Raw genomic sequence first — 27,542 nt, 5'->3', positions numbered from 1 at the left:
GTTACAACTACTCTGCTGAATTCAACAACTGATTGTAACCCATAAAATCAGTAACTCATCTCACTCAGCTGCCTTGGCAGCAAACTCATCTGCCAGACAAGAACTCTGTCTCAGCAGGAATGAAAACTGTGCTCCCCAAAAAACTTCAGAATTGGCTGCCCGGAGAAGCTGCAGCTGCCCCATCCCTGGCAGTGTCCATGGTCAGGTTGGACAGGGCTTGGAGCAACCTGGGCTAGTGGAAGGTGTCCCTGCCCATGGCAGGGGGTGGAACAAGATGAGCTTTAAGATCCCTTCCAACCCAAACCATTCTGGGATTCTGTTCCATGATTTCTCTTGAAATACGAATTTTCTGTTTAATTTTTACTGAGGGCAGCAATAGTCCTACTGAGGTTTCTAAACGGATTTCCCTACCCCTTTTTCTGTTAAATAATACTTAAAAATAATACCTAAACATGGTGTGGATCTTCTATGGATGTTCTAGGAAGAAATTCTTGGCTGTGAGGGTGGTGAGGCCCTGGCACAGGTTGCTCAGTGAAGCTGTGGCTGCCCCATCCCTGGAAGTGTCCCAGGTCAGGTTGATTGGGGCTTGGAGCAACCTGGGATAGTGGAAGGTGTCCCTGCCCATGGAAGGGGGTGAAACTGGATGAGCTTTCAGGTCCCTTCCAACCCAAACCATTCCATAATTCAATATATTCCACTCTGATCCAGCTCAGTTTGCTTACCCATGTTTGCACATCACATCCCCTGGGTAAAAGGGAAAGGAGAAGACTGGGAAAGGGGAAAAAAGAGGCACCTCCTGAACAAGCCTCCAACTTGCAAGCACAAAAACCACTTCCAATGGATTTTTCTTTATCCTTTGTGACGACTCCAGGTCCTCCATCCCTACAAATCATGCAGCAACAGATAACTGTCCATTTGGACAAATCTGCTTTTTGCTGAGAGCACGTCTCGGGCACTGGGCTCTTCCTGGGCAGAGGCAACACCATGGCAACAGCACAAGGTCACTCTAAAGGGAGTTCTCAAGGCCATTTCGGGGTCCCTTCCCATCTGCCACTCAAAAAAACCTTAAAGAGGAAGGTTTGAGACATAGAGGAAACCATCCCTCCCCCAAATTCAGATGCACCATTGGTATGATTTTTTTTTCCTTACATTAACTAATAGAAAAAAAGCTGCAAAGGAGTCTCACAGGAGAAGCCATAATTTGAATATATTCAGTTGGTTTAGCAAAGAAAAAGATTCCCTAAAGCATCAGTGGCAAAAGACTCCCATAAGAACAGGCTCCAGCGACTTGGAATTCAAATAATAAACTCAAGATCTCCTTTTAAGGGAGAACAAGCATCTTATACTGTACTCCTGCCATTATTACTCATTTTCCATACTGCCTTTGGTGCTGTATGCTAAGAGAATCTGATTTATAAATAGGTTTTAAAAGGCCTTCAAATGACATGCTTCAAATCACAATAAAAAATGTAGTAATTGTTTCAGCATAAGATTTTTCCTCCTTTTTCAGTAGATTTTCAAGTCTGAATATAAACTCATTATATTTCATTACAATCCTGTGCAAATGCAGATTAAAAACTTGCTCAAAAACTCCAGTCCTAATTCCAAGCACAGTCATTTGCAAAACAGCAAAGATTTTTCAATTTATAGCCATTTCATCCATTTTTATAATATTTTATAAACTACTGTATCCAGATGGGACAACAGCAGGAGAAACCACAATTATGCTGTAATTAGTTGCTTGTTGGCCTAAAGATGCCAGGACAGACTAAGTTGTCAAGTTACTTTCTTTTGTGATAAAAATTAACTTCATTTTTCTGCAAGGATGGATTTCAATACTTTTCCCTAAGGAATCAAGCTCTTGCTAAGCATTAATCCTGACAATAAACAAGGCTTAATGACTTTTATGCAACTTGGCAACAGCTTTAGAACTTGTTAGTGCCAGTGAAGCCTTTGGAATTATATCTGGCAAAATTCACAGCAAGTCTAAGGCACAGGCATGACCATGAGCTCCTCAACACTCACCTTCCTACCTTACCTGCAGTGTCTATGTTCAAATTATGCCTTCTCTTATCTAACATTTTTCCTTATATGATTTTTATAATACAAGATTTTGGAGGTGTGGATTTCACTCTGCAAGCATCCTTCCAAATACTCAGCAAAAAGATCTAAGCATTTATGCCTCTGGATACTATGAGAAGCAACTATTATGGGGCACACTATGTTTTTTTTTTAGGATGCAGTTCATCCAATAAATACCAGTATATTTTAGAAAGTGTAAAATTCTGTATAAATCACCTCTGGATTGGTTGTGCAATGGAAGTTGTTTCGATCCATCACGTGGGGTGATGAATTTGTTACTTATGCAGGTCTGGATCACTTAAAAGCCACTTTACCAACATCTGCCATTGTCAAGGTTCAAGGATCCAAGTAGTAGTTCATGTTCAAAATGTAAGGAAAAATGTTGTTTCAAAATCCACGGTAACGTGGAGTGTGTCTGGCAAATTTTAGTAAAGGTTGTAACCAATAATGTGCTGAAGACCAGCCCAGAATTACCCCAAAACTCAGGCAAGATCTTCCCCAAATGGCTGAAGGAAAGTAAAAATAATTTTAAAAATCCATGATTTTTCAGGACAAAGGACAACCTTCAAAGCTTGTGTCCCCAGAAGCCAAAGCAGCCAACATCCAAAACACAAGAAATACTCAGCACTGCTTAAAGTGGAATTTCTCTGGGTATCTCTTCAACATGAGGTCTCAGCTAAGTTTTCATTTAGAAAAGTATTCAAGATGAACACTGGGTAACTGTGATTAATTTTTATAGTTTCTGGATGGATGTTCTGTTAAATATAATTTACCAAAAGGTACAGACTTGTAGCCAAATAATCTCTTGCAAATGAAGCTACAATTAACTGCTGACATCACCACTGCCTTGAAAACGAACCTGTCTCTCACTTTCAAACATATTAATTATGGCCACAATTACACAGTGACAGCTGGTATTTATATTGAGTTCTGTCAGCTTAGTTCCCACATTTCAGCAAGGCAGGTGTATTCCAAATGGTACCACTCGGAATCAGGTCACCCCTCAACAGTATACAAACAACTTGGGGTTTTATTAATGTACAGAGAGCTACATAAATTGACTCTGAAGATATTAAAAAAAACATCTGGACATAATCTTGGATAAACAGCTCCAGGAGACCCTGCCTGAGCAGGAAGGTTTGGAGCAGATACCTTCAGAGGCCCTTCCAGCCTCAACTCGTCTGACTCCACATCACTGTGTTTAAGAGTGCCATGAGTAAGCCTGCCAGCACTACAGCAGCAACTCCAAAATATTCCAGGACTCCACTGCCTCTCAGATCTCCAACCTGGAGGCAGCCACCTGACCTCCCTGCTCAACAAAACAGCCTGTGCTGAGTGAGCAGAACATCAGCAACATCTTCTGGAAGGGGGTTGTTGGCATGACCTGACCTGGGAAAGTATCACCTAAGAAACCTGAACAGGGACTAGAAGACAAGGAAAATAAATGTATGAGGAAATGTTTGATTACAAGTAAGACTACAAAGTAAGATTACAAAGTAAGCCAACTGCATCCTGGGATGCATCCAAAGGAGTGGGACCAGCAAGTCAAGGGAGGGGATTCTGCTCCTCTGCCCTGTTCAGATGAGATCCCATCTGCAGAGCTGCCTCCAGCCCTGGGAATCCCAACACAAGAAGGATGTGGAGCTGCTGGAGTGAGTCCAGAGGAGGTCCTGGAGATGCTCCAAGGACTGGAGCCCCTCTGCTCTGGAGCCAGGCTGGGAGAGTTGGGGGTGTTCACCTGGAGCAGAGAAGGCTCCAGGGAGACCTTAGAGAACCTTCCAGTGCCTAAAGGGGCTCCAGGAGAGCTGGAGAGGAACTTTGGACAAGGGATGGAGGGACAGGACAAGGGGGAATGGATTCTCACTGCCAGAGGGCAGGGACAGATGGGATATTGGGAAGGAATTCTTGACTCTGAGCGTGGTGAGGCCCTGGCACAGGTTCCCCAGAGAAACTGTGGCTGCCCCATCCCTGGAAATGTCCAAGGCCAGGTTGGTTGGGGCTTGGAGCAACCTGGGATGGTGGAAGGTGTCCTGGACTGTGGCAGGGGGTTGGAAAGGGATGATCTTTAAGGTCCCTTCCAGGTAAAACCATTCCATGATTCAAAAGGCTCACAGCAATTGGCAAGAAGTTGTAGCAGGATATACATCACACACTATCAGAGAGCTCTACCAGCTTCACCTTGTGTCACCTTCACAAGTAAAATGCCTCACTACTTATCCATGAGAATTATTGTCACCAGAGATTGGGTCCTGGAGGACCATCCTATGCCTCCTTCCAAACCTGTGTCCAAGTGCTGCAGGAATTATTCAGCAAGCAGAATTGAGCTTGCTCTGTATCACTCACAGTCCACGTGAACCTGCCACAGTTCCCTAATTCCTGCACTGGGAACTTGCCAGAGCTCCTCCTGCAATTCAATTAAACTCTTAGCAGCAGCAAAGAAAGATATCTCAGTGGTGACAGGAAGAGATAATAACCACGTGTGAAAACTCTGCAGAGAGCAGTTGCACAGGCTGGAGTGGAGCAAGGATGGAAGGTTTTAGCACAAAGTTACTGCACAATCTATTTACTGTTGTGGGCAGAGCAGGTACTGAGACAATTTGCAGGCAGTAGAGATGTTTGTAGCCTCATCTGGTATATATGTGGTTTCAGCACATAAGTAAAACAACCAGATAATTGTTTCTTCCCAGAACCATCTTTATGTCTCTCTTCTCTGCCACAAAACCTGCATTGTGCTTTTTCTTTGTCTTTTGGGTTTTTATCCCCTCACGCCTCTGAAGTGTTTCTGTTCCTGCTCAGCACATTGTAATTTTTCCTTCCTGTGGTACCATGGCTGCAAACTCTGCAAAGTCATTACCTTTAGGTGCATTTTTGAGAAGAAACAAGAAATATGTGGGCTATCAGACAAAGGCTGGTGACAAATACCAAAGAGCTCAGAGGAGCAGGGAGAAGAGCCTTTATACCAAGAAAATATTGGACAGAAGAATAAAACTATGGATAATGTCACTGCCATAGAATCCTAAAATGGTTTGGGTGGGAAGGGACCTTAAAGCTCACCCTGTTCCAACCCCCTGCTATGGGCAGGAACACCTTCCACTATTCCAGGTTGCTCCAAGCCCCAACCAACCTGGCCTTGGACACTTCCAGGGATGGGGCTGTCGCAGCTTCTCTGGGCAACCTGTGCCAGGGCCTCATCACCCTCAGAGCCAAGAAGTTCTTCCCAATATCCCATGCCCTCAGTTTGATCAGAGGTAAATTTTGGTCAGAGTTGTTCATATTACATAATTTTTTAAAAGTAATAACATTTGTTACCAAGTATAAATAAAATTCAGATCATAAACACAGGCAAGTAACGCTTTAAAAAATTCAGAGAGCTGGAAGTGCTTGTCACTGCAGGAGTGTTCAGATAAAGCTGGGTGGATATCCTGTTCCTTCAGTTCATTTATCTGATCAGCACAGTGAGGCTGCAACTGCTGAAAGACAGAACAAAATGCTGGCAGGAGTCTACAAACCCTGAGGAGAAAGGAAGAAAATGCTATTGTGCTTTCCAAAAGGCTGAAAATTCAAGTAAGTGGAGCAGCCTAAGAACCTCAGACAATACACATTAAGATATAGGGTTTCCTTACGTCACCACCACAATATAGGGGCCCTGAGTTCTGGTCCCACTAAGTGATGTGACCTGATTAATTATACACCAGCACAGGAAGCTTCTTGCTGAAGGGAGACCAAAAAAAACCCCAAACACAAAAACCCCCAAGACAACAACGACAAAGAACAAACCAAAAACCACCCTACTCAAACAATAAAAAGCCACCATTCCAAACAATAAAACCCTTCTTGGACTAGATATCAACCAAAAAAATGGAAAAAATGCTAGATTTATTTTAGAAGCTCGAAATGGAAGAGAGGAATCTGCAGTGATTGTCCCACATTCAGATAAGAAGGATATGGTAGAGCTGAGGCAAAACCTAAATCCCCTTGTGCAGCCACTGCTCTCAGTGAAGTCCATCCTTCCTCTCCTGATATCTTGCAAATCCAACCCTCTTCCTTTGCAGTCATTTAGCCAAAAAATCACTACTTTACCTGATTGCTTCTCTCCTCAAAGGAGCACTGATCCAATAATTAGGCTTTGCAGCTTTGTAAGATGGCCTATGCTTATCAAAGCCTATGCTTATCAAAGTTTATGCCATGAACTTTAAAGCACTAATTAAAATGTTATTTTATTTCACGTACTCCCACAGCACAGGATGCAACACTTATCCCACAGCACTGCACAGGAAGCCAAATTTATATCCTCACTTTGTCCTGCTCCACACCAAATGAACAGATAAAGATACAAGTTATTTTAATGCAAATTACAACCAGGGGAGGATAGTTTGGTGATTTGGTGCGTCTAAATCTGCAACACCATCAACAAAAAGATTTAGTGCTCCTTTTAGGAGGAGGCCATACACAGCCATACTTCCAGAGCTTCTTTCCAGGAAGGACAGACATTCCAAGCCAGAGGGAAGGGTGCTGCCCATGCAAGAACAGCAGATGCTGCATTCCTGCAGCCCCAGCTCATGCAAGACAAAAACCAAAATACCTACAAGATGTTGAGGATTGATTTCTCCTCAGAGAAGGAGGAGAACAAACAGGCCTGTTACGTTTTCCCCATCTACTGAAATTCAAATAGGTAAAAGAGTATCAAATATTGAAGCAAATCTTGAGCTGCTACAGCATTTTCAACGTTCTCACCTTACTGCAACAAAGACACACAGAAACAAGTTCCTCTTGTTTCATTAGTTTATCATTAGTTTACTTATTCAGTAGTTTTATTTCAGACTTTACAGAGCTGGTGGCAGAGTCGGAATAATCCCCTTAAATGTAAGGAAGCATCAAGTGCAACAGTGCCATCCCAAAAATCAACATCACCACAACAAAAAAAAAGACAAATTACCTCAAACTGATGCGCTCAAGTAACTCCAAAAACTTGTTCTAAGTTCCTCAGGACAATGAATGTAAGACACCAAGATGTACAAGGTTTCTCCTTTATTTGTTTTCCATAATAAATTATAAATAATTTAGGAGACAAACCCTGGCAGTTTTATATTCCATTTTCAAAACCTAAGGAAATTAGAAGACTATATGTGATATTTTCTACCTGTGTATTCTATTTGAGCATAAAATCACTGGTAATATGATGAGGCATTTATCCATCTCCTCAAGAAAGCATCAAACCATGTCCTGCCACACATGCTCAGCCCTGAACATTCAGATTATTTTATTTCAAATTAGCTTGAGGGACACATCAAAGCAAAGGGCATTAGAATTGTTCAGCACAGACGAAGTTATTCTGGTTATTACCAATCAATCACATTGGATGGCAAGAAATACCCTCTTGTATCTTGTTCTGTTCTCACAATCACATTAGTCTGAGATCAAGATTTTGGTGTTTAACCTCAAATACCCTCAAAACAAGATTGGTGGGCATAAAACCAGTCTAATATATATATATAAATTTTAAGTTCTGTTCTAAAAATTGATGTGAACTTACTTGACAGGGATGAGAGCTCCCTGAAGGTGCCACATACTCACTGACAGTGCCAGGTACTCCCTGACACTCCAAACGCCTTCCAGCGCCGAGGTTTTAAAAGCTGTTCCTGAACTGCATCTATGCCCTTCCACAGAATCCAGCAGCTCCAGCCACTGAAATAATCCTTCAGCCTGCAGCAGAATTATTCAACACCATTCTGACAGCCAAATCCCTTTTATAGTCTTACCTCAACAAGCATTATTATTCCGGAGTTGGAAATTAGGATGAAATAACTTCACATAAACACTCACAGCTACAACATTCCCTTCAGAATATTTTTCCTCTGTCCTTGTGTACTTCTCCCACAGCTGATGGTCATGAGGTCAGTCCCCTATCTTTCTTGATTTGATATAATTAAATATACTTTAATGACTCTAGGTCTTCTGTTAACATATTAGATCAACACAGAAAAGAAATATTTCAAACTTAAAGCTCAGCTTTCATTGCCTCTCTTCAGCTCATGCTCTCACAGTAGCACAGAGTAATTTGTTGGGCATAATTTCCTTATTTTCATACATTCAGAGTTTTGACTTGATTTCAAACAATTACTACAATCAAATCAAATGTTATGCCCTTTTAAATTATTTTCACAAGAGATAAAGCTAAATTGCAGCAAAGTTTAAAAAGCCATTGGGCTGAACTAGAAAGCACTGGGTCAAATCCTAATTCCACTGGAAGCCAAGTCCAGGAAAAGATTGACACTGAGCCAAATTCCAAGCGACTCTTCTTAAAGCAAATGGATTTGTCTGTTTTAGCTTGTAGGTTTAACAAGCCAAGGAAACAATTAACACATTGAAGCTTCTCCTTGAAGCTTCAAGGACCTGCTACTGGAAGCTTCAGATACAGGTTGGCTTGAAAACCAAAACTGTTGACAGTTCTCTCAACATTGCTACAGAGAGTTAAATAAAAGCTACATTCCACCCAAAACCTAAACATGTTCATCCTAATGTCTTCAATATGCCACCAAGAGGGTTTTGGTTTTGTTTTGTGGTTGTGTTGGGGGTTTTTCCAAGGAAACAACCCAACTCTGGGAACTGGCCCCTGCTGCTGATACCACTTAGAGGTGGGAAGGAACTACAGATGACTTTCTGTTTGGAGAAGTCCAGTCCTCAGATAACTCCCAGTGAAAAGCCTTTGCCAAATCCAGAGGAGTTTTCCTGAAGGACAGGCTGCTTAGCAACTATCACCACCCAACTTCCAAGTGCTGTCTGCAAGCAGGTCAACGATGCTAAGGGTGCACAGTCTATTAAAAGCTTTCAAATCAATGAAGATTTACGGCTGCAGGTACTTCACAAATGTTTTGGGTTTTAAGGAGAAAAAGTACCAGAGGTTAGCAATCAATAGAGCACAAGCTGAAGGTTCTACTTCAGATCACATGACACATGAACCAAATTAATTTTTCATTTGTTTGCTCTTCCTCTCAAATTAGCAGGTTATTAACGACTTGGTCAAACCAGCAACAAGATCAAAAATGCTTCTTTGATGTTCAGCCAAGGAATATGAGGGGTCCAAGGATGATTCCTACTAATGAGGTGGCCACCCAGTTCTCATTTCAAGGGGATATGGCTCGTGTTAAAAGAGTAGTTTTCATTTGCCACATGGGCACAGAGTTTATAAAAAAACAGATAATCCTAATTAGCCATGACTATGTTTGCCATAAAAAAGGTAGAATTAAATAGGTGTGACCCAGCTGGTGGGAAGGGAATCGGCTATAAAAGAAACTGTTAACACAAGTCTCACTATTTGTTTTCTTGAGCAATACAAAATGGGCTACAGGTCTTTTTTTTTTTAAGCACATTGACACAGGCAAGCAGAATTCAAAGTTCTGTTTACTTTTTGTCCACCACAAAAATTAGTGGAGGGTTTCTATCTTGCATTTTCGCTTTCACTCCAGGCAAAGCACACGAGCTGTAGCAAACACACTTCCTCAAAAGCACAACTTGGAAGTGCAGCAACCCCCTTCTCTCCTGGCAGAACTCCCACTTCTCCATTTTACACCAGATAAATATTTTATATGACAAGCATTCACCTCCTTGAGCAAATTAATTCCTCCCTTGTGCAACCAAAGCCTCTGGAGGTGCAGTAACAGAGCCCCGTCCTTGGGACATCAACTCCATGCTTTGTCTGTCCTGACTCCTCCTTGATTTAAGATCTTACCAGGACAAACAGATGACCTTCACACTTCCAACAAAATGATTTCTAGGTACTGCAGCAACTCAGAGCTATTTACTAATATAATTTTTATATCAGAAGGCATTTTTGAGTAAAATAGATGACTGGCAGCTGGATGCAGTCTGGCTTTAATGCACAAGGAATCATAGAATTATTTAGGTTGGAAAAGCCCTCTGAGCTCATCAAGTCCAACCATCCTCCAGCACTGCCAAGGCCACCACTAACCCATGTCCCCAAGTGCCACATCCACATGGCTTTTAAATGCCTCCAGGGATGGAGACTTCACCACTGCCCTGGGCAGCTGTGCCATGGCTGGACAACCCTTCTAGAGAAGAAAATGTTCCCAATATTCAACCTAAACCTCCCCTGGCACAAATTTATAGAGTATACTCCATCATATAGGTTTAATACAACTTCCTACAAAAAAAAGTCTGATAACATACTGAAAAAGCAATGTTTTTAACATAATTTCTTTCACACATTTAAATTACTTTAAATTACTCCATCCATTTTAAATTACGCCTATTTTCTCCCTCTCTTCTAACTTATTTAGCCTGTTCAGTCACCTGATCAATAAAAACAAGAAATACCTACTTGAGGGAGCTCTTCAGAAACAATTATAATTTTAATGAACAAGTGAAACAAGAGTTGTACACAGAGATGCAAAAGAGCTGTGCAGGAAAATCTCAAGGCACTGTTTTTGCAAATATGAACTTCCTGTGAGCTGGTTTGTGCCCACAAAACACCAGTTTGGATATTCAGAGGGGCAAACTTCCCTTTCTTCTGGATGTCAGCTGCCAGTCTTGGGAATATAAACACATTCCCTCCCCCTATGACTTCCTGGAACTGCATTATGAAATGCTGCATAAATGTGTCCGCTGGAAGACAACGCTGAGGGAACATCTAACCCAGAAATTTAATTCTCAGAGTTTTATGTGTTAGAATGCACCCTCACCCCTGCAGGGAGCCAGTCCCCCTCAGTGCAAGGAGGTAACACAGTGTGTCCTCCCCACACATCCTAATCTGAATTGTTCCCATCCCAAGCAGTCCAGCACAGCAGGAATTAACACAATGCCAGGAAAGATAGGGAGAAGCAAAGGCACGTGCAGGGCAACCAGTTTGCACCCAACTTCAAAGACAATAATATTTCTTTCCTTAAAATTGCTTTGCTGTCAAACAGCAAGTGTACCACAGCCTGCAAACGGTTCACTGAGCTCAATATTCAATTTCTGGCTGAGTCCAACAGCTGATACTTCTCAGTAAAATGCACGAACAGCTGGGGACACACAGAAAACACGGCCTAAGACGAGGCAGCTCTCCAAGTGGCTCTTGCCTAACATCAGGCAGGATCCTGGGGCATTTTCAAGAAAATGTGGGCATTTTTCCATGACTATATACACCAGTAATTGCCTCTTGCTGTTTTCTTGGGGGGTGGATTTCAGCAGATTAATTCCATATATAGCACCGCCTTCACAGATCTGCCTCGTTTTCTGATGATGCACATTCTTTCCTGGGGTAGAACTGAAGTGTGCACTCCTGCATGCTCCTGCTACCATATTTTAAAACTCAAAATTTTCCTGGTTACTCCCACCAATCAGCTTCTCCAGTTCATATCTGTCTGCATATACAATAACCCCTATATCATGTCAGCATTTCCTCTCCAGGCACCTTGACTCCCTGCATGCTGCTTTGGAAGATATGAGAACTGACTCATTGTGCAAAAATTGTAAGATACCATAACACAGATAAACAGGATTATGATGTTTTCAACTTTTGCCAAACCTTCCTTTAACTGGGATTTTTGCCTGCCACTCCATATATATTACTTGTACAGTTCACTAAAATATGTGATATATACGCTTTGTCACGTCACAAAGAGATACTTTTAATTTATAATTAAGTTTTTCACTTAATACACACTTTCCCCAACCAACACACTCCCTTATTTATAATTTTGGCAAAAGAAATCAATTTACATGCACGCTTTACCACCTCATTATTCAGTCACTTCCACACTAAAATTAGCATTTTCCATTCTTATCAAGGGAGCACAAGGTCTGCAACGCTCCCCACAGCAAGACCTGGTAAGTCAGGACTTATTTTCAGCTTTTAGGCAGCTTTAAGGGAAGTCCTTGAGTCACGCTAAGGAGTCTCCCACACATCCCAGGCAGGTGAAAGGCGGCTTCACCTTGCTCTGTGCAGCCCCAACCTTGTGTAACTGCCCAGGCTGTGCCAAGCAGGAGCTTATCCTGCCTCTCCACATGCTCCTGCCTCCACATCACAAGATTCCAGGCTAGAGGGGAGCAGGGAGCTCGTGTGGGCTTGCAAGGACACCCCGTTCTATTTGTTTTAAAATTTAAAATTCCATGTGTTTGCTACCATTTGTTCACTTCACACTTAACCCTTCAAAACAAGTGAACGAAGGTTGCTTAGTCCTTGAGACTCCAATACTTGTTTTCTGGCAGCATTTTTTCAATACCTAAATCTTTGCCAGAATTGGTCCTAATCTTCATTTCTTCTTTAAAAGGATTAAAAGGTTCTTTGTAAGAAGAAAAAACTTCAGTCCAAAGACAAACTATGGAAAGTTTTAACACACTGGGTTGTTCACTTCAACCCAACCACTCCCTGAATTCCAGCACTCACCTGAAATCAGCAATTTATTATCTGCTTGAATCCTGGAATGGTTTGGGTGGGAGGGGTCCTTAAAGCTCATCCCATTCCACCCCCCTGCCATGGGCAGGGAGACCTTCCACTATCCCAGGTTGCTCCATCTCCCCACAACCTTCTCCATTTGTCTTGGAAAGAATATGGGAACTGGAATGGCAGAGGAATCTTATAAAAATATTCCTTTTTAAGTAAAATATACTTGGACTTCATCCAGTTCCTCCTCAAAGCAGGAATCATCAAGCTCAGCTGCTGCAAGGCTACAAAAATCCTCAAGTCTAAGATAATAACAAACCCCTTCTCCATTTCCAGAACTCCTTAAAAACAACCAAATTGAGTTTAAACATCACAGCTTCACAACCAAAAACATTGTCTGTGTGGGTACACAAAAGCAAACCGGTTTAAATCCAGAAACAGATACCTTAAAAGCAAATCTTCAATAAATATCCTCATTTATTGAATTATCTACTACAAAGCAGTAATTATAAAGACATTACAATAGCTGAAAAGGAAAAACCCAGCCTGGTTTAACACACTTGTCAGCTTCATTTAGCTGCACTCACTCCTTGGAAGAGTTTTTACCCTGTGCCAGTCTTTGGAATCTCTGTTCTGCAAAACAAGAGGGAAAGCAGCTAGAAACCTCCAAGTGCAACAAAAGTACAGTGAAGTCAGCCCTTGTTTCATTTTTATGCATTTTCTCTTAATAAAAAGGCTCAGAGGTGGTTTGTTGGGCAGATTTAATGAATGCTTTGCTTTACAAATATCAAGGCTGATTCATAGGCCTGTGCCAGACTAATACACAACTGATCTCTGAGCTCATATCACTTACACATCAATTACAGTTATGCCTGCAAGATATAATAAAACTTCTTTGTCTGACCTGTCAAAAAAAAAAAAAAAAATTCAAGTCTTTTTATGAGGTTTTGTTTGGGAAATACAAAATTACAGCACAAGCAAATTGATAGTTAAAAAAAAAAAAATGGCTGTAAAGGAACCTGGAGTAATTAGAGTCTGTTTGGAGGTTTTCCAAAAAAATGAATTCCTATAAACATTCCAATTGTTGCCCAGGACTTATCTATTCACTTCAATCAAAATGAGTTCACACCCTCTCCCAAGCCCCAGCCACCGAGCAATAATGCTGTGAGTAATCTTTGCAGCACAGAGTAAACCCTGAGTTGATAAAGGAACTTTAGCCTTGACCTTTGCAACAGGGAGAGCAGAGAACAGACAGCTCAGCAAGGGCAAACAAAAGAGGGGACAAGTCATGCTAATGATATTATCCATCCTGGAGGTTCACACATCCTCAAGAGGGGATATTTTCATTTACATCAAAGGTCATCTGGGGAAAATTGTGACAAAACTCGAAGCTCTGTCACAAATAATTTTGTGAAAGCAGCTAAAGAAAAGCCTGACCGTTTCCACACAGTGTAATTTTAATTTTCACTCAGCTCAACCAAACCCACCCCCCAATAGGCCAAGGTTAGTGGCAACACCTGGAGGTCATACACAGATTTAAAAATTGATCTTTTGTACGTGATCAGGTTACTGAAACCTGCACAAGCCCATCAAGGATTGCTCAATAAAATAACTGCTGCCTTGCTCTACCTCAGGAAAGGTCATTTCTTGGTTAAGGAATAACAAGAGAATGCCAGGTTTTTGAAGCCATATGAAAAGGGACTTCTTTTTTAAGAGTGTTTTACATCTACTTACTAACCCTCAAGTCTCTAGAGAAATGTGTAAATAATATATTCAGTTCATAGAGAAAATGAGGTCCATCAGTTACCACCTGGATTTTCAGAACATTCCTTAATTTTTAACGCCACATCTGAAACAGTGGAGACACTTTTCTGAAGACCTGAAAACGTTTCAGTGGTAATTATATCGACACAATTTGCTACCTCCAGCAGTCAGGCCCCAAACACCCCAAGCTGGGGTATTTATTTACACCCACCCATCTCCCAGACTTGGTTTCTCCCAGAAAGGATGGAAGTGGGGGAAAAAAAACCCCCACGTATTTCCAAAAGTCATGGGTTGTTTTTCCAAATGTCACTCCCTGCCAGAGCACGGCTGAGTCATGACAAGTGGGGATGTGACAGCACAGAGTTCTGTTTCTAAAATTCTTTTCCCAATTCCCAAATTGACTTTGGCATCTTAATGAGAAACACAGGAAAGCTCTTAAGGTTTTCAAACCTGTCCTGCCTTGCGAGCACCTAAACAGTGTATTTACAGTAGTATTTACTTTTCTTTTCCCTGTGAAGAGCACTCTGTGTTTGCCAGAACTCCTCCAGCTCACTTTAGACACTAAAACAGTCTGAAATCAGAAGGAATGATTTTGTAATGCAAGGAAAAGTAGTTGATGGATCTGGAAACAGAAGCAGAACCTGAAGGTGAATTCACCCCCAAAACTTAGAAAACCTGTAACTAAGACTAACCTTTTCCTTGAGCTGATATTTAAGACTGCTCTGACTGAGCTGCAGAAGCCAAGACAATTCAGCAGCAGCCTCCCAAGGGTATGATGTGCTGGATAGGACCCTGTTCCAAACCCAACTGTGTTTCTGAGATTATATTTTTGAGATATGTCGTCCCACCATTTGCAGGCAAACCTTTAGTGCAGTTCATGGGCCTCCACGTTTCCCTCTGCTGTTAAATCACCCCATATAACTTTCCTATGCTTCCTGCCTAGATTAGCAATGGCTATTTGTGAGGATGCAAATGAAGTATTCTTTGCTCTCCCAGGCTGGATTCTCACACTGAGCTCACCACCTTGTCTGGGACCTCAACACCACTGCCAACCCATCCCTCCCTTGCCAAGGGGCATGATTTGCATGATGTGTTTGCTCTATGAACATTTTTAAACACACATTAGGGAGGATAAACCATGCATTTGACTGGTTGCCACGTTTTAGAGAAACTATGAGTAACATTTTTAATCCAGCTGTGGCCGACTCAGCTTCTGAGAATCTCAATTTCCTGCCATTTTTAGCTGGTTTAAAGGCTCAAATCAACGCAGGTTTTTGGCAGCTGAACAATACACGTGTTTCTGGAGGAGGTGGATACCGACACAAACAAAAACACCCCCCCCACACACACACAGAGCCTGTTTGATTTTAAGTAACTTATTAAAGCTCCAGTCCCACTGTCTGTAATAAATCTCTCAGCTAATGACAATAGAAAGTAAATATTTCACCTGATGATCTCTTTGCTTTTCCATTTACTACCACTTGGGTTTGAGAACCTTAAATTATCAGAGATCAGTTAATGAATACTTCTACTGACAACTGATATACAGTTCAGCTTCACATGAAAATTTAAACACAGCTCTTCTATGTGTTTAACTGGGGGTTTTTTCTCCTTTCTGTTACCCTTACTTTTTACTTTTACCCTTACCTCTTCCTTTTTTTCCCCAGAAAACAGATGATTGTAGATATCCAGTAACAGGTTTTGCCTTTTCCTGCACCCCTGTTATTTTGTTTCATGCACACATTTTTTCATTTCCTCCCCTGGCATCAAGCAATAAATTAAACAGCCACAACCTTAACTCTATCAATTATTACATGACTTTTCAGTTTCACAGTAGTTTAACGGATTTGTTCCGACACGAACTGATCCCTACCCTTACTCACTTTTCCAAGGATTTTTGATGCATGGAATGCCCCACTGTCAAGAAACTCCTGGAGCTAAACCTCTCCAGCGTGTTCCCATTCCCCTTCTTACACCATGACCCATTATGAGAAAATAACTGTGAAAATTAATTTCATCCCAAAATGACAAACTGGGCCCCGCTCAAATTCTTTTGCAGATTTAAATTTCTCCTGTTTTTCATAACAGCATTAGGAGAAAAAAAGTTAAATAGTTCATGGACCCATAACCACTAAAACATTGTGGAGAACAGGAAGCAAATGCAGAAAGCACAAGGTTTTCAAAGCAACTTCCCAGCGTGACAAAATCAGCCTTATTTTATGGATGATGGCAATTACACTGCAGAAAGAATATATATTATTTTTTAAACTGAAAGCTTTCTATCAAGGCCTACATTTCCTAGTTGTTAGGCTCATATTTAATTTACGAAACCCGACCTTCCTAATTCAAAAAATCTTACCTGGCATCTCCTTTTGAAAGGTTGGTGTTTACAGGATGAAGAATAACCTTGTTTGCATCCACATCCACCACACATTTTGTATGCAGATCAAGCTCTATAAAGAAATGAGAGAGTGTCAAGTGCTGCTCCTAAAGCACTGGGATTATATACACCATTACTTCCTCCAGACACCAAATTTATTCATGCAGTCTGACAGCCACCCATCAGCTAGAGAATAGAAACAGGACTATTGCCAAATTCCACTTCTAGGCATATTCTGATGGGATGGATCCTGTCCAGCTTTAAAGCAAGCACTCTTTTCAAAACAAGAAAGAGCACTTAGGTTTCACTGAAGGACAATCAGCATATACAAGGGCAGTATGAAATTTCTTCTGGGGGAAAAGAACCATTTAGGCATGGTACCACTTTGACAGCTCTTCTTATTGCTCCCTCAATGCCTCCCAGCTCGCAGGGGAAAGCTGCCCCTGCCATCTGCAGCACATTTTCCCCGGCCACTGTTGTGATACCGCGGCGTGTGGTGCCAGCTGTCAGTCCTGGGGCACCTGCTCCGAGAAATTCAAGTCCCATCAAAAATAATTTAGGTGTGAGCACGTAGAAAAAGGGCTTGTCCTTCCCCCCACGGGCTCCCAGTCAGCTGGAAAGCCCAGCTTTTCCAAAGGACGCTCAGCAATGGGATGTGGACGATGAGTAATAAGGATATTTGGTGGGTATGAGAATTCTCGGCCGTAGAGGCGGGGAAAGCAAAATAAAAGGTTCAGATAACACTGACAACAGTCCAAAGTATCCACCCAGTGACAAATGCAGTTAGATATGAAATGAAGCACACGCCGCTTGCCCACAGACAGCCAGGACAGAGGGCCTGGACACCAAAAAGTCAGGCCTTATGACACAGACCCTGGAAAGTGCATCCAAGTGCTGATTCCAATGAACACACAACGACACTGCTCACACCCCGCCAGGATGACGAGGGGCTACGCTGAACAACCTCCACACAGGGTTCAACACCTCAGCTGAATCACCAAAATGAGCTCGTGTCTAATCATGTTAATTATAATCCTCATCCTCCTTCATCTCTGCTCTTTCCTCCTCTGTGTCACCTGTACTTGCTCTTTCACCTTACGGCACCTTATAAACTCAGACTGAAAATCTCCCAGGCAAAGACTGCAGATCTTGATTATTGCACAGCACCTTTTTTGCTCCTGCTAAAAAACATAATCAGAGGGAGTTTCTTGCATGGCAATTTTTTGAAAGAAACGTTACAGCTTTTTGCTGCTTGACACTCAACAAAGAAAGGCAAAGCTCGAGGTTACTGGTCATAGCAGGCAGTCACATGGAACTGAAATCCTTCTGAGCAAAACTGCTCCTCTGTTATTACCCTGTGCTTTTGCAGAAGGAAGAGCCAGACAAGTTCCAGAAGGCAGTGTTTATTTTAATTTCTCTCCACACCCTGAAAGCCAATTTACCCATCATTAATATGCAATACATGCTTGCTTAGATGAAACCATACTCCTCGTACGTCCCATATCCGACAAGGCACTTTATCTCGGGCTGGCTGGTTAGTGATTAACATTCTGTGTTGCACTGACCTGCTTTTCCCAGCTACTGAGGGAGGTTTTTACCTGCCTCATGCAAAGCGTAAGGTCTGCACACGCTGCCTGTAAGCAGCATGGTCTCTGTCACGTTTTTAATCCATCTCCTGAGATGCCCATGGCAGGTTTTGCATCCATGACTGCCCAGTGAACTCACGGTCTTACTTACCTGTATTCTTTGGGAAATACCCTTAAGGAAGCACACAGGCAGGATATGAGACTTCCTTCAAGTCAAATGTCCTCACAGGAAAAGAAGGAAAGATTCAAAGCCAATTTGTCTTGTGCAACACACCTTGTCTGATTATCACCCTGACACAGGTAACGTTCAAATCCCTCACCTTGGTGTGACAGACAGCACAGCTTGACAAAGATGGGGTGAGCCAAACTAACAGCTATTGCCAAACACAGAGGTCTCAGCCCTTCCTTCCTGTGCCTGTGGCTCAGCAGACTCCTCTGCAAGTCACTTCAAGTTGCTTCAACAGCAGAAAACTACCCAACATGAAAATGGATGTGGAAAGCTCCATCAGCCCAGTGACAGCTCAGAAGGACAAAGGCCATGCAAACAGTGGGTAGACCTGTACAGAGGGAAGAGACCTTGTCCCAGCAGGGTTGAACTGCTCCATCAGTTCATGGTGTCACATGAAATAAACCCCTAAGAAACAGTTATATTGAGCCTCTAAGCTGGGTCGTGCATCCAGACAGCCTTAAGGCTGCTTATCCCAGTTACCCTGGCCAAAGGCTCACATGGCAACTCTCCTTTTAGCCGAGGAAACAGTTTAAATCCTGATTTAATAGCACATCACACACTTTCTACAAATTCTGGCTCTATTACAAACCATGTTCTTTGACAGGTTTCTGATTTCTTTAATGCTTCCAGTAAATTGAGAGATGAATCTTACATTAGCCACTGCTGAAACTTATATCATCATAATTTCCACCTCATTAAGTTTTTAATATCACTTAAGCAGGTTGGCCTTATAGTCAAATTATCTGCCTGCTCTTTTGGATATGATCACACAAGGAACTCCACCCTTACTTTTACTAGTTTCAGTGTCTCCCAGGTAAGCTGTGTACCTGCTGCTCCTGAACAAGGAAAATCAGGATGCACCAAGATAAGATGATAACCATGCACATCAAAAAAACCCAATTAATTCATCCTGTAGTAAGGACTCACTTGTTGAAGCATGGTATTATTATTTTTTCCACCTATAATACAGGTGTTTTTTCAGGCAGCACAAAATTTAGGAGAAGTTAAAAGATGACAGAAGTGGCTCACTGTCAAACTTTGGACATTTATCCCAAATCCTGCCTCTCAAACAAAAATAAAATCTCCCCCATTATTACTGCCAACCTGTTCCTACCTTCAGTCATGAGCAAACACAATCAACTCCTCATTTGCTTCAGCAAATCAAGCAACTAATCAGCTAATTGCTCTTTGAAGAATTAAAACTCCAACTCCCAACATCAAGAAACATTTATTGCAGGGAATGAAAGTCTCTCTTTCACAGCTTTGGAGTAAGAGAGCTGTGACATCCATAATAAAAGGGTAACACGTATCATTTACATTTCACAGCCATGGAAGTGTTAAGCAAAGCTGGGCTGAGTGCAGGAATAATTGTTAAGTCCTGTGTGTCCAAGCTACTCACAGAGAGTCTCTTGGATGAGTTTTTATTTTACTTGTAAAACTGGAAGGTGGGGGTTGAAGGAAGCCACTCTCCCTTGATTTTTCAACTCCCCACAAGACTTTTCTAGGATGATAAAAACTGGGATTCGGGCAATGTAGATCTCAGCTGAAACCACTCTTGTGTAAATCCAAAATTACTATTATGCCTTTGGATAAAAGCCTTATGGGTGTTGCAAAAATAATTCATTCTACCCATATGACTCTGGGCTTTTTCACTGGCCTAAGAAATTCGGTGTGTTTCAAACAGGGTGGAAAAGTCAGCAAGCGAGAGAGAGCTGGAAAAGCAAAGCCAGGAGCAGCCTAACACCACATGGAATGGATTCAGCAGGCACTGGTCCATCCCCACAACAGGTAGGAGTTTAAATTCCCTCTGTAATAGCAGTCACGAGGCTGGTAATCATAAACTCACCCCAGCAGATTTTCCACAACAGGGTTAGGAAACACCAGCAAAGGTGCAACTTTAAAATGAACCAAGCAGGTTTGGGGCAGGGACAAGGAGGGGATGTGAATCCTGGGGGAAGGGGAGAGAAGTATTTTGGAAAATGTCAGCTGTTTTGACCTCTGAGAAATCTCTATCTTTGCTTATGGATCAGGTAGGGAACTGTTTTCAAAGATGAGCTGCACAGGCTGGATAATGTTACACCCAACTCACTCCAGTAAGACACGGATCAAACTCAGGCTGCATCACAAAAAAACCCACACTTGAACTGCCACCTTTTTCAGCCACTACCCTAAAAACCCATCCCATTTTAAGGTTACTGTATTTCAGAACCAAACAAAATGATCCTAACAGAGAGCTTTTACAGGGCAGCATGAAACAGTCTTAAAATGAAAGATGACACAGTAAATAAGTCAGCCTGCAATGGTTTAAACTGGAGTCTGGAACTAAAGGTTTTTAGTATCACAGCCAGGAAAGATGAAAAGTCTGTTACAACTTATGTGACCTTCCATATTTTCCTCTTTATATACCCATTTTTTCACATTTTATATGATGATGGCAGCCTTCCAGAGCCTAAAGGGGCTCCAAGAGAGATGGAGAGGGATTTGGACAAGGGATGGAGGGACAGGACAAGGGGGAATGGGTTCACACTGTCAGAGGGCAGGGAGAGACGGGATATTGGGAAGGAATTCTTGGCTAGGAGGGTGGGGAGGTCCTGGCACAGGTTGCCCAGAGAAGCTGTGGCTGCCCCATCCCTGGAAGTGTCCAAGGCCAGGTTGGATGGGGATTGGAGCAACCTGGGCTAGAGGAAGGTGTTCCTGCCCATGGCAGGGAGTGGAACAAGATGAGCTTTAAGGTCCCTTCCCACCCAAACCATTCTGGGATTCTATGAATTAAGGGAAAGCACTTCCCAATTAATCAAGAGCTTTTATTGCCATATGAATTTTCCCATTAGATCTCAATTTAACAAGCTGGTTTACGAAGGTTGACAGTTTTTCAGCCCTTTCAAATACCATTTGATCCTAAACCCCAATGAAACAAAGATCTGAACCTGGTGTTACAACACAGGTCAAATAAAAGCTGTGACAGATTCCCCCTGGTTCCACTACGAGGTTTAGGGCAGCACTGACACCCCAGGACCCCTTGGAGATGGACATCCAGCTCTGTAGAGTCACTGGGAACCAGCACAACAGCTCTTGTCGAGTTTCACAAAAGCTAGGGAAGCCAACTGAAGTATAAAAAATAAAATGTGAAAGGTTTAAAGTGCATGTACTAAGCTCATAAGCCAAAATTGGCCCCAGATACAAAAGCTCAGAATAATCTCCTGTAAAGACAGACGATAGAAATTTTATATTTTAAATTGCCAGTAGATTTTCAGGAGATTAACATTCCCTTGAAGGTTAGAACTGGAATGTTGTGGCCTGAGCCTTCAAGTTGCACTGAATAAGAAATTACAGTTGGTTCCTTGTACTTTTCTTGGTCTCCAAAAGCAAATGGCAATAACGCTGAGATGTTTAAATAGTAATCGAAAAATATTTAAAAGTTTGTTTATCACACAAATTAAATAAATGCCAACTAAAAAAAAAAAAAGAGAAGCTGTTGTTTGGGGGGTGGTTTTATTTTGTTGGGTTTTTTTGGGGGGGGGGTTAGATTTTTGTTTTTGTTTGAAAAAGACATGTGAAAGTAAGTTCAAAGGCAAGTCCTCAAGATTCCCTGCCAACATTTGTTTCCTAGGAGTGACTTTTCTCTTTGCCCTTTGCTACGTAGGAGCCAACACAAATAAATGAAAAACTGACTATATGAGTGAAAATAACTTGCATCCACATGACAACGCTAAGAGCTTATATAGAAAAAACAGTGTAAAAGCACTTTTAGGGCATTAATTACACGACATAATGATGATAAATTCTGACAGAAATACAGCAACTTGATTTGTCCCTTACATCTCCCCTACACAGGCATCTTTCAAGCTCCTCTGCTGCATGAAAACTGCACAAATATAAGTCATGAAAATTTCAGTTTGCAGCAATTAGAGCCCATTAAATATGTATGAGAGCATCTGGAAGGGCACACAATGCTTGTCGATGAGGTGGAAGTCAACTCAAGCTCATGAGCACATGAAATCAAGCCGCCCTCACACGTTAACGCTACGTTGTCCGAACGCTAAAAAATAAGTTTGATCCTTTGCTGTTTCATTCTCTGCAAGAAAAATGCTTCCCAAACAGCTTTAGTAAAAGGCCCTCGGTGTATCTTTACATGAACCTTACTCACAGTCAGCTCTGCTGCTGCTCAGCTCTTGGGGACTGAGTGAGTAACTCAGTCCAGTGACTCTCTGGTGCAGCTCAGAGAGCTGAGGAAGTTCAACACACAACTCCAGGCTGCTGCTTTCTTTCAGGCTTTGGAGTTCACAGGGATGAAATGCAAACCCGAAAGCCAAGGCAGAACTATTCAAAGCGTGTCCACCTGATCTTCTGTTGACTCGAGGAGGAGCAAGCTGCTGTGAAACCAGAGCAGCCAGGTAATCTCATCCTGCACTTCAGCTGTAATTAGCACTACAATTGTTTGCCTTTGTGGCTTCCACCTTGGGCTGCCTGGGAGTCTCTGGCTGTGGGGAGGAAGCTTGTAGCACCTTAGGAGTTTTTAAAATACAATTGCCTCACTGAGGAAGACAAGATGAAACATTAACTCTGCATCCTTTACCCTTTTGGCACCGTATCTCGAGCTTAATCCTGCTCGTACCACAAACACTTTTATAGGTTATCAGCAATCACCAGGAAATATTCCAAACTCTAGGCACTCGTGATAATGGTAAAGTCTTGTGGTTTCCATGTTGCCATCAGGATACAACAGGTGCCATTCCACTCACTCTAATACCATAATTAATCTTATAAGCCGGCTTGCACAAACTCCAGTTTATAGATAAATTGTTTCTGTTGTCATCTCCAAACAAACAAAAACATAGGAACAACCTCCACCTCCTCACCTCAACCCTAAAAACATTTCAAGTGGCTGGAAATGCAACCTCCTCCAAAGAGTGGGAGGACATAAAATTACCACCTGACACCATGGTCAGAAGCTTGTGCAGACAGAGAAGCAAATTCCTTCCTTACAAGCACTGGAAACAGAACCTGGGTCACCAAAGCATGAGAAAACCCCTGTCTGAACACAGAAACTAGCCTGGATAAATATACATGTTAACATAATAGATACCTGAATGCAAATTTACAGGCAATCCAGACGTTTAAACTGGAGCTGTAGGTCTTACACTACAATCCTAGAACAGTTTAATCCTGCCAGGACACAGGCAGTTCGTTTCCTGCCTTTTTTTTAAACAGAAAGGTATTAACCCAAGTGAGATGTAGCAACACAACAGCAGCTTGGACTGGCTTAAGGTGCCATTGACCATATCCTTGAGTGTAAATTGCAGTCTTTTAAAATGTAACATCTTTTATCAGCACTAATTAATGCTACACTGAATTGATTCAAAGGCACAAGGAAACCCAAGGACTTAAACGTACTTATGTGATGCCTATACCCCAACATCACCTGAAAACAAAGTGTTCAGTAAGAAGAATCTTAATTAAAAAGCCTCCAGCTGTCATTTGCTTTGCTTCATGGTATGGTTTGCACAGCATTTGCCTGAAGTATAATGAATATCTGCTAAGAGAAGCCAAACATCACATTCATAAAAGGAAATCCAGTGCAACTCTGAAATAAAACAGCAAAAGAACTTCCTGATTGTTATCAAGATCCCATCTGAATAAAGCAGTGCACTAGGAAATACTTCAGTGAATTACAGAGCCAAGAAAATAGAAGACTGTCTTATCTAACAAAACAGTGCTGGATTATTTAATTCATAAAAGCCTGTTAATCAAGATCCCAGTTTGCCAAGGAGAAAGGATGGAAAAAAAAGAGCCTCTGTCGATAACCAACAGAGCCTCCAACTTCAGACGTGGTGCTGCAACCACATTGACACAGCAATGGCTTTCCAAAGCAAGGCTTCCATGCAGGCTTTGTAGGATTGGGTCTAATTTGAAGCAAGATGCAAAAAAAAGTAGCCTAGATGCAAAAAAAACCCAAACACCAAAACCAGGAAACCCAAGTACAATTACAAATCCCTCCCCTCCCTAAAAATGAGTACTATAAACTTAATTTATAGATACCACACTGAGCGTAAGAATGATGCAGGACCCTCAGTATAAACACCCTGAAATGTGAGTGCTATAAATAACCAACTATTTGATAGAGAAATCCCTTCCACATGCATGGAAGGAACCCATTATACTTTTATGAGCTGTAAAAACGAGTAACAGTTAAGCACACCACTTTTATTAACCTAATAAGCCCTTGCCTGAAGAAATTCATAATTCAAACACCAAAGACAACCACCACCACCACCACAAGTAAACACTGAGAATATTTCAAAGCTTAAGTTTCCACAGTCTGACAGGTTTGCAATGTTAAGCCCTTTGGTGCAGAGGGAAGGAAAGAACATTACTCGTGATCCTGAAGAAAACAAATACTTGCTTCAGGTCCAAAGCCCCAGAACTTCATACAAATACTGCTCAGAACAAAGTATGCATGAGAGAGCTTCCAGGAAAGCTGCCTCTGGCCTCAAAGCCTGTTAAAAAAGCAGAGCCACGGAAGCCTCAAAAGTGGATGACTCTTCAGAGAATCAGTTGCACAAATTCTTAAATTTCAGATTAAACGGGTAAGAAAAATAGTAGCCTTGATATCAGTGTTTATTTGTATAAATTCTAGGAGCATCAGAAATACTACATGGAGCTAACAGTTGTTAAGACCTGACTGTGACAATCTGCTGGGAAAAAACTCAGTTCCAGGACATTTTGGTTGTTTGAGAGAGAAAAAGACATTGATCTTTTAGGCTAGACTTAAATGGATTTAGGTATCACTTACAAATAACAGGATGATTAATAGCTGCAAACTGCCAAGAAATGTGCCAAGAGTGAAGGGTTCATGTCCCTCTTCCCTCTGATGAGCACCAAGGACTGATACACAAATGTCTCTCCCTCCTGGATCAACCTCCTAACAACCAGGGCTCAGCCATCCCCTCCAGCCCATAACATTGTTAAGTTTAGAGAGAATAAAACAGAGCCAGAAGTTGGACTTCAATGGTCCTTGTAGGTCTCTTTCAATTCAGGATATTCTCTGATTCCATGAAATAGCTCAGATAACAAGATACAATCTTCCCTTCTCCCAGATTCCTTTACTTCCCTTACTTCTTGCCCACATATATTTCCTGCAGAACTGAGTCCCTGGCTGGAATCAGACACATGGACAAACTCAGGATGGAACAGATGTAGGATATACTTGGGAGGGAGAGGTGCATTAGTCATCCCTGGGGATTCACAGCTCCAGTGAAGGAGGCCCTGTGCAACCTCATCTCATTTGGCCTGCTCTGAGCAGTGCGTTGGACCAGAGACCTCCAGAGGTCCCTTCCCACTGGAATTACTGTCTAATCCCGGGGGTAAACCAGTCAGAAGGTGCCTGGGGCACAGCCAAGGAAATGACCTATGACAGGAAAGGGACATGAGCAAGAGGAAAGCCCACGTCTGTCACTGAAACCAGGCACCACCTTCCAGCTGCTCTCCCAGCTTCCACCAACTCTTCCACGCTGTCACTCCACTTCCTCCAAGCAATTCTCCACAAGGATGGGTCCCTCCTCAGTTTTGAGAGCTGAGACTTGAGGTTTAACAAAATGCAGGTTTTGGTCAAAATATCCCTAACCCACCAGACTGTAAAGACATCAACTCCATCTTTTTTTCTGGAAGTGGGACTCCAGAGCTCTTGTGAACTCCAAGAACGTTCCCCTGCTGTCGTTTTGTAAGGTATGGAAACTCTGTATTCAATATTTAACCTTTTTTTTTTTTTTCCCAATTGAAAAGAATTAAAAAGTTACTTTGTTTCAGATCACGTAGAAGATAAAGGGTTTCCCCCCTCCCTCCTGTTTTTTGCTTCAGCTATTAAACTGACTTCACTGGATTCCCTTTCCCCAAAAGGAATTATTGGCATACTCCTGTGAGAATAGGGGGGGGAAGCCACCCTACACGTTTCTTGGATTTTTGCCTTCTTCACCTTCCCATTCCTTGGCTGAAGCTGCCTTTTCATACTCACTTCCCCATCATCCAGAGCAAGTTTTTCTAATTAAGACAAGTAATAAACATTTAAACAGCTGCCCAGACCACGGTCTGATTAACATAACCCTTAGGCAAGTTTCGTGGAGGGGGGGGGGGGGAAAAACCACCAACAACCCAGCAACAACAACAAAAAAATATTCTCTTGTCAATTCACGCTTCCTTTTCTCCATTTTCCTTCTTGTTTTTGCCCCTGTGTCACTGTCATCGGGTTAAATCCGTCCCACTCAAGCGCCGAGGGGCAGGAATAGGGGCTGGAGAGCGACGGGATGGATTAACACGGGGCAAAATACAGAAAAAGAGGAATTTTTCCCCCAAAACCCCAAAGCAGGAAGAAGGAAGGGCTTTCCCAGCGGGAACCGGGCACAGCCCGGCTGTAAAGCAGGTGCAGGAGGTGTGGAGAAGGGGTGAAGTGCGCAAGGAGAGAAAAGAAAAGCCACAAAACTATGAAGATTTAAGAGAAGGGACGGCAGGAGAGGGGGGCGAGCGCAGCGCGGCTTCGCTCACGGACCCACCCGTGCCTATACAGGGTGTATTTATTTATAATGAACAAATAAATACACATGCTCACACCCCGATACACCCACCCTCGGGCACACCTGTCCCTACGGACACCTGTCCCTATGGATTGGCACCCCCGGGTCCCGCGTTGCTCTCGGGAAGGAGAAGGGAACGGGGGGTTCGCTGAGGAAGGAGGGTCTCACCTCGCCGGTTCATGGGGCGGACGCGCACCGCCACCTTCACTTTGGAGTCCCCCATCCTGCCGCTCCAGCTTTCCCGGCTCCCTCGTCCCTGCCCGGCTTCCGTCTGCGGAGGGAGAGCCGGGCACGGGGAGGAGCGGCGCGGAGGGAGGTGCCGCGCCGGGCCAATTCCGCCGGGACTACAACTCCCGGCGTGCACCGGGCCGCGCCACGCCTCCCTGCTCCCGGCGGGCCGCCGCGGTGCGCGCTGGGAGATGTAGTTCTTCCCTGTGTCCCCGCCTGGGTGGGAAGCAGACTGGCTGCGTCCCAGAATCAGTCAGGTTGGAAAAGCCCTCTGAGGTAATCGAGTCCAACCTGTGACCGATCACCACCTTGTCAACTCCAC

The 27,542-nt window shown here is 42.7% G+C and overlaps 1 protein-coding gene across 4 annotated transcripts in view; it reads right to left on the bottom strand.

Annotated features, from left to right (window-relative positions):
- Positions 1–27,243, bottom strand: part of KIF13B (kinesin family member 13B) — a 128,205-nt gene extending 100,962 nt beyond the window's left edge. For all 4 annotated transcript variants that reach the window (XM_039383370.1, XM_027712435.2, XM_039383371.1 and 1 more), the window contains exons 1-2: positions 27,161–27,243; positions 16,590–16,683 (exon numbers count right to left, since the gene is read on the bottom strand). In XM_039383370.1, the coding sequence (XP_039239304.1) occupies positions 16,590–16,683; positions 27,161–27,215 (149 nt within the window). In that variant the 5' untranslated portion in view covers positions 27,216–27,243. The remainder of the gene's footprint in view (positions 1–16,589; positions 16,684–27,160) is intronic.
- Positions 27,244–27,542: the final 299 nt, after the last annotated feature.

The sequence above is a fragment of the Pipra filicauda genome, unplaced genomic scaffold, assembly GCF_003945595.2.
Source record: "Pipra filicauda isolate LSUMZ 115617 unplaced genomic scaffold, ASM394559v2 scaffold307_size998922_pilon, whole genome shotgun sequence".
Lineage (NCBI taxonomy): Eukaryota > Metazoa > Chordata > Aves > Passeriformes > Pipridae > Pipra > Pipra filicauda.
The sequence above is the reverse complement of the archived record's forward strand: the minus strand, read 5'-3'. Positions and strand labels throughout refer to the sequence as shown.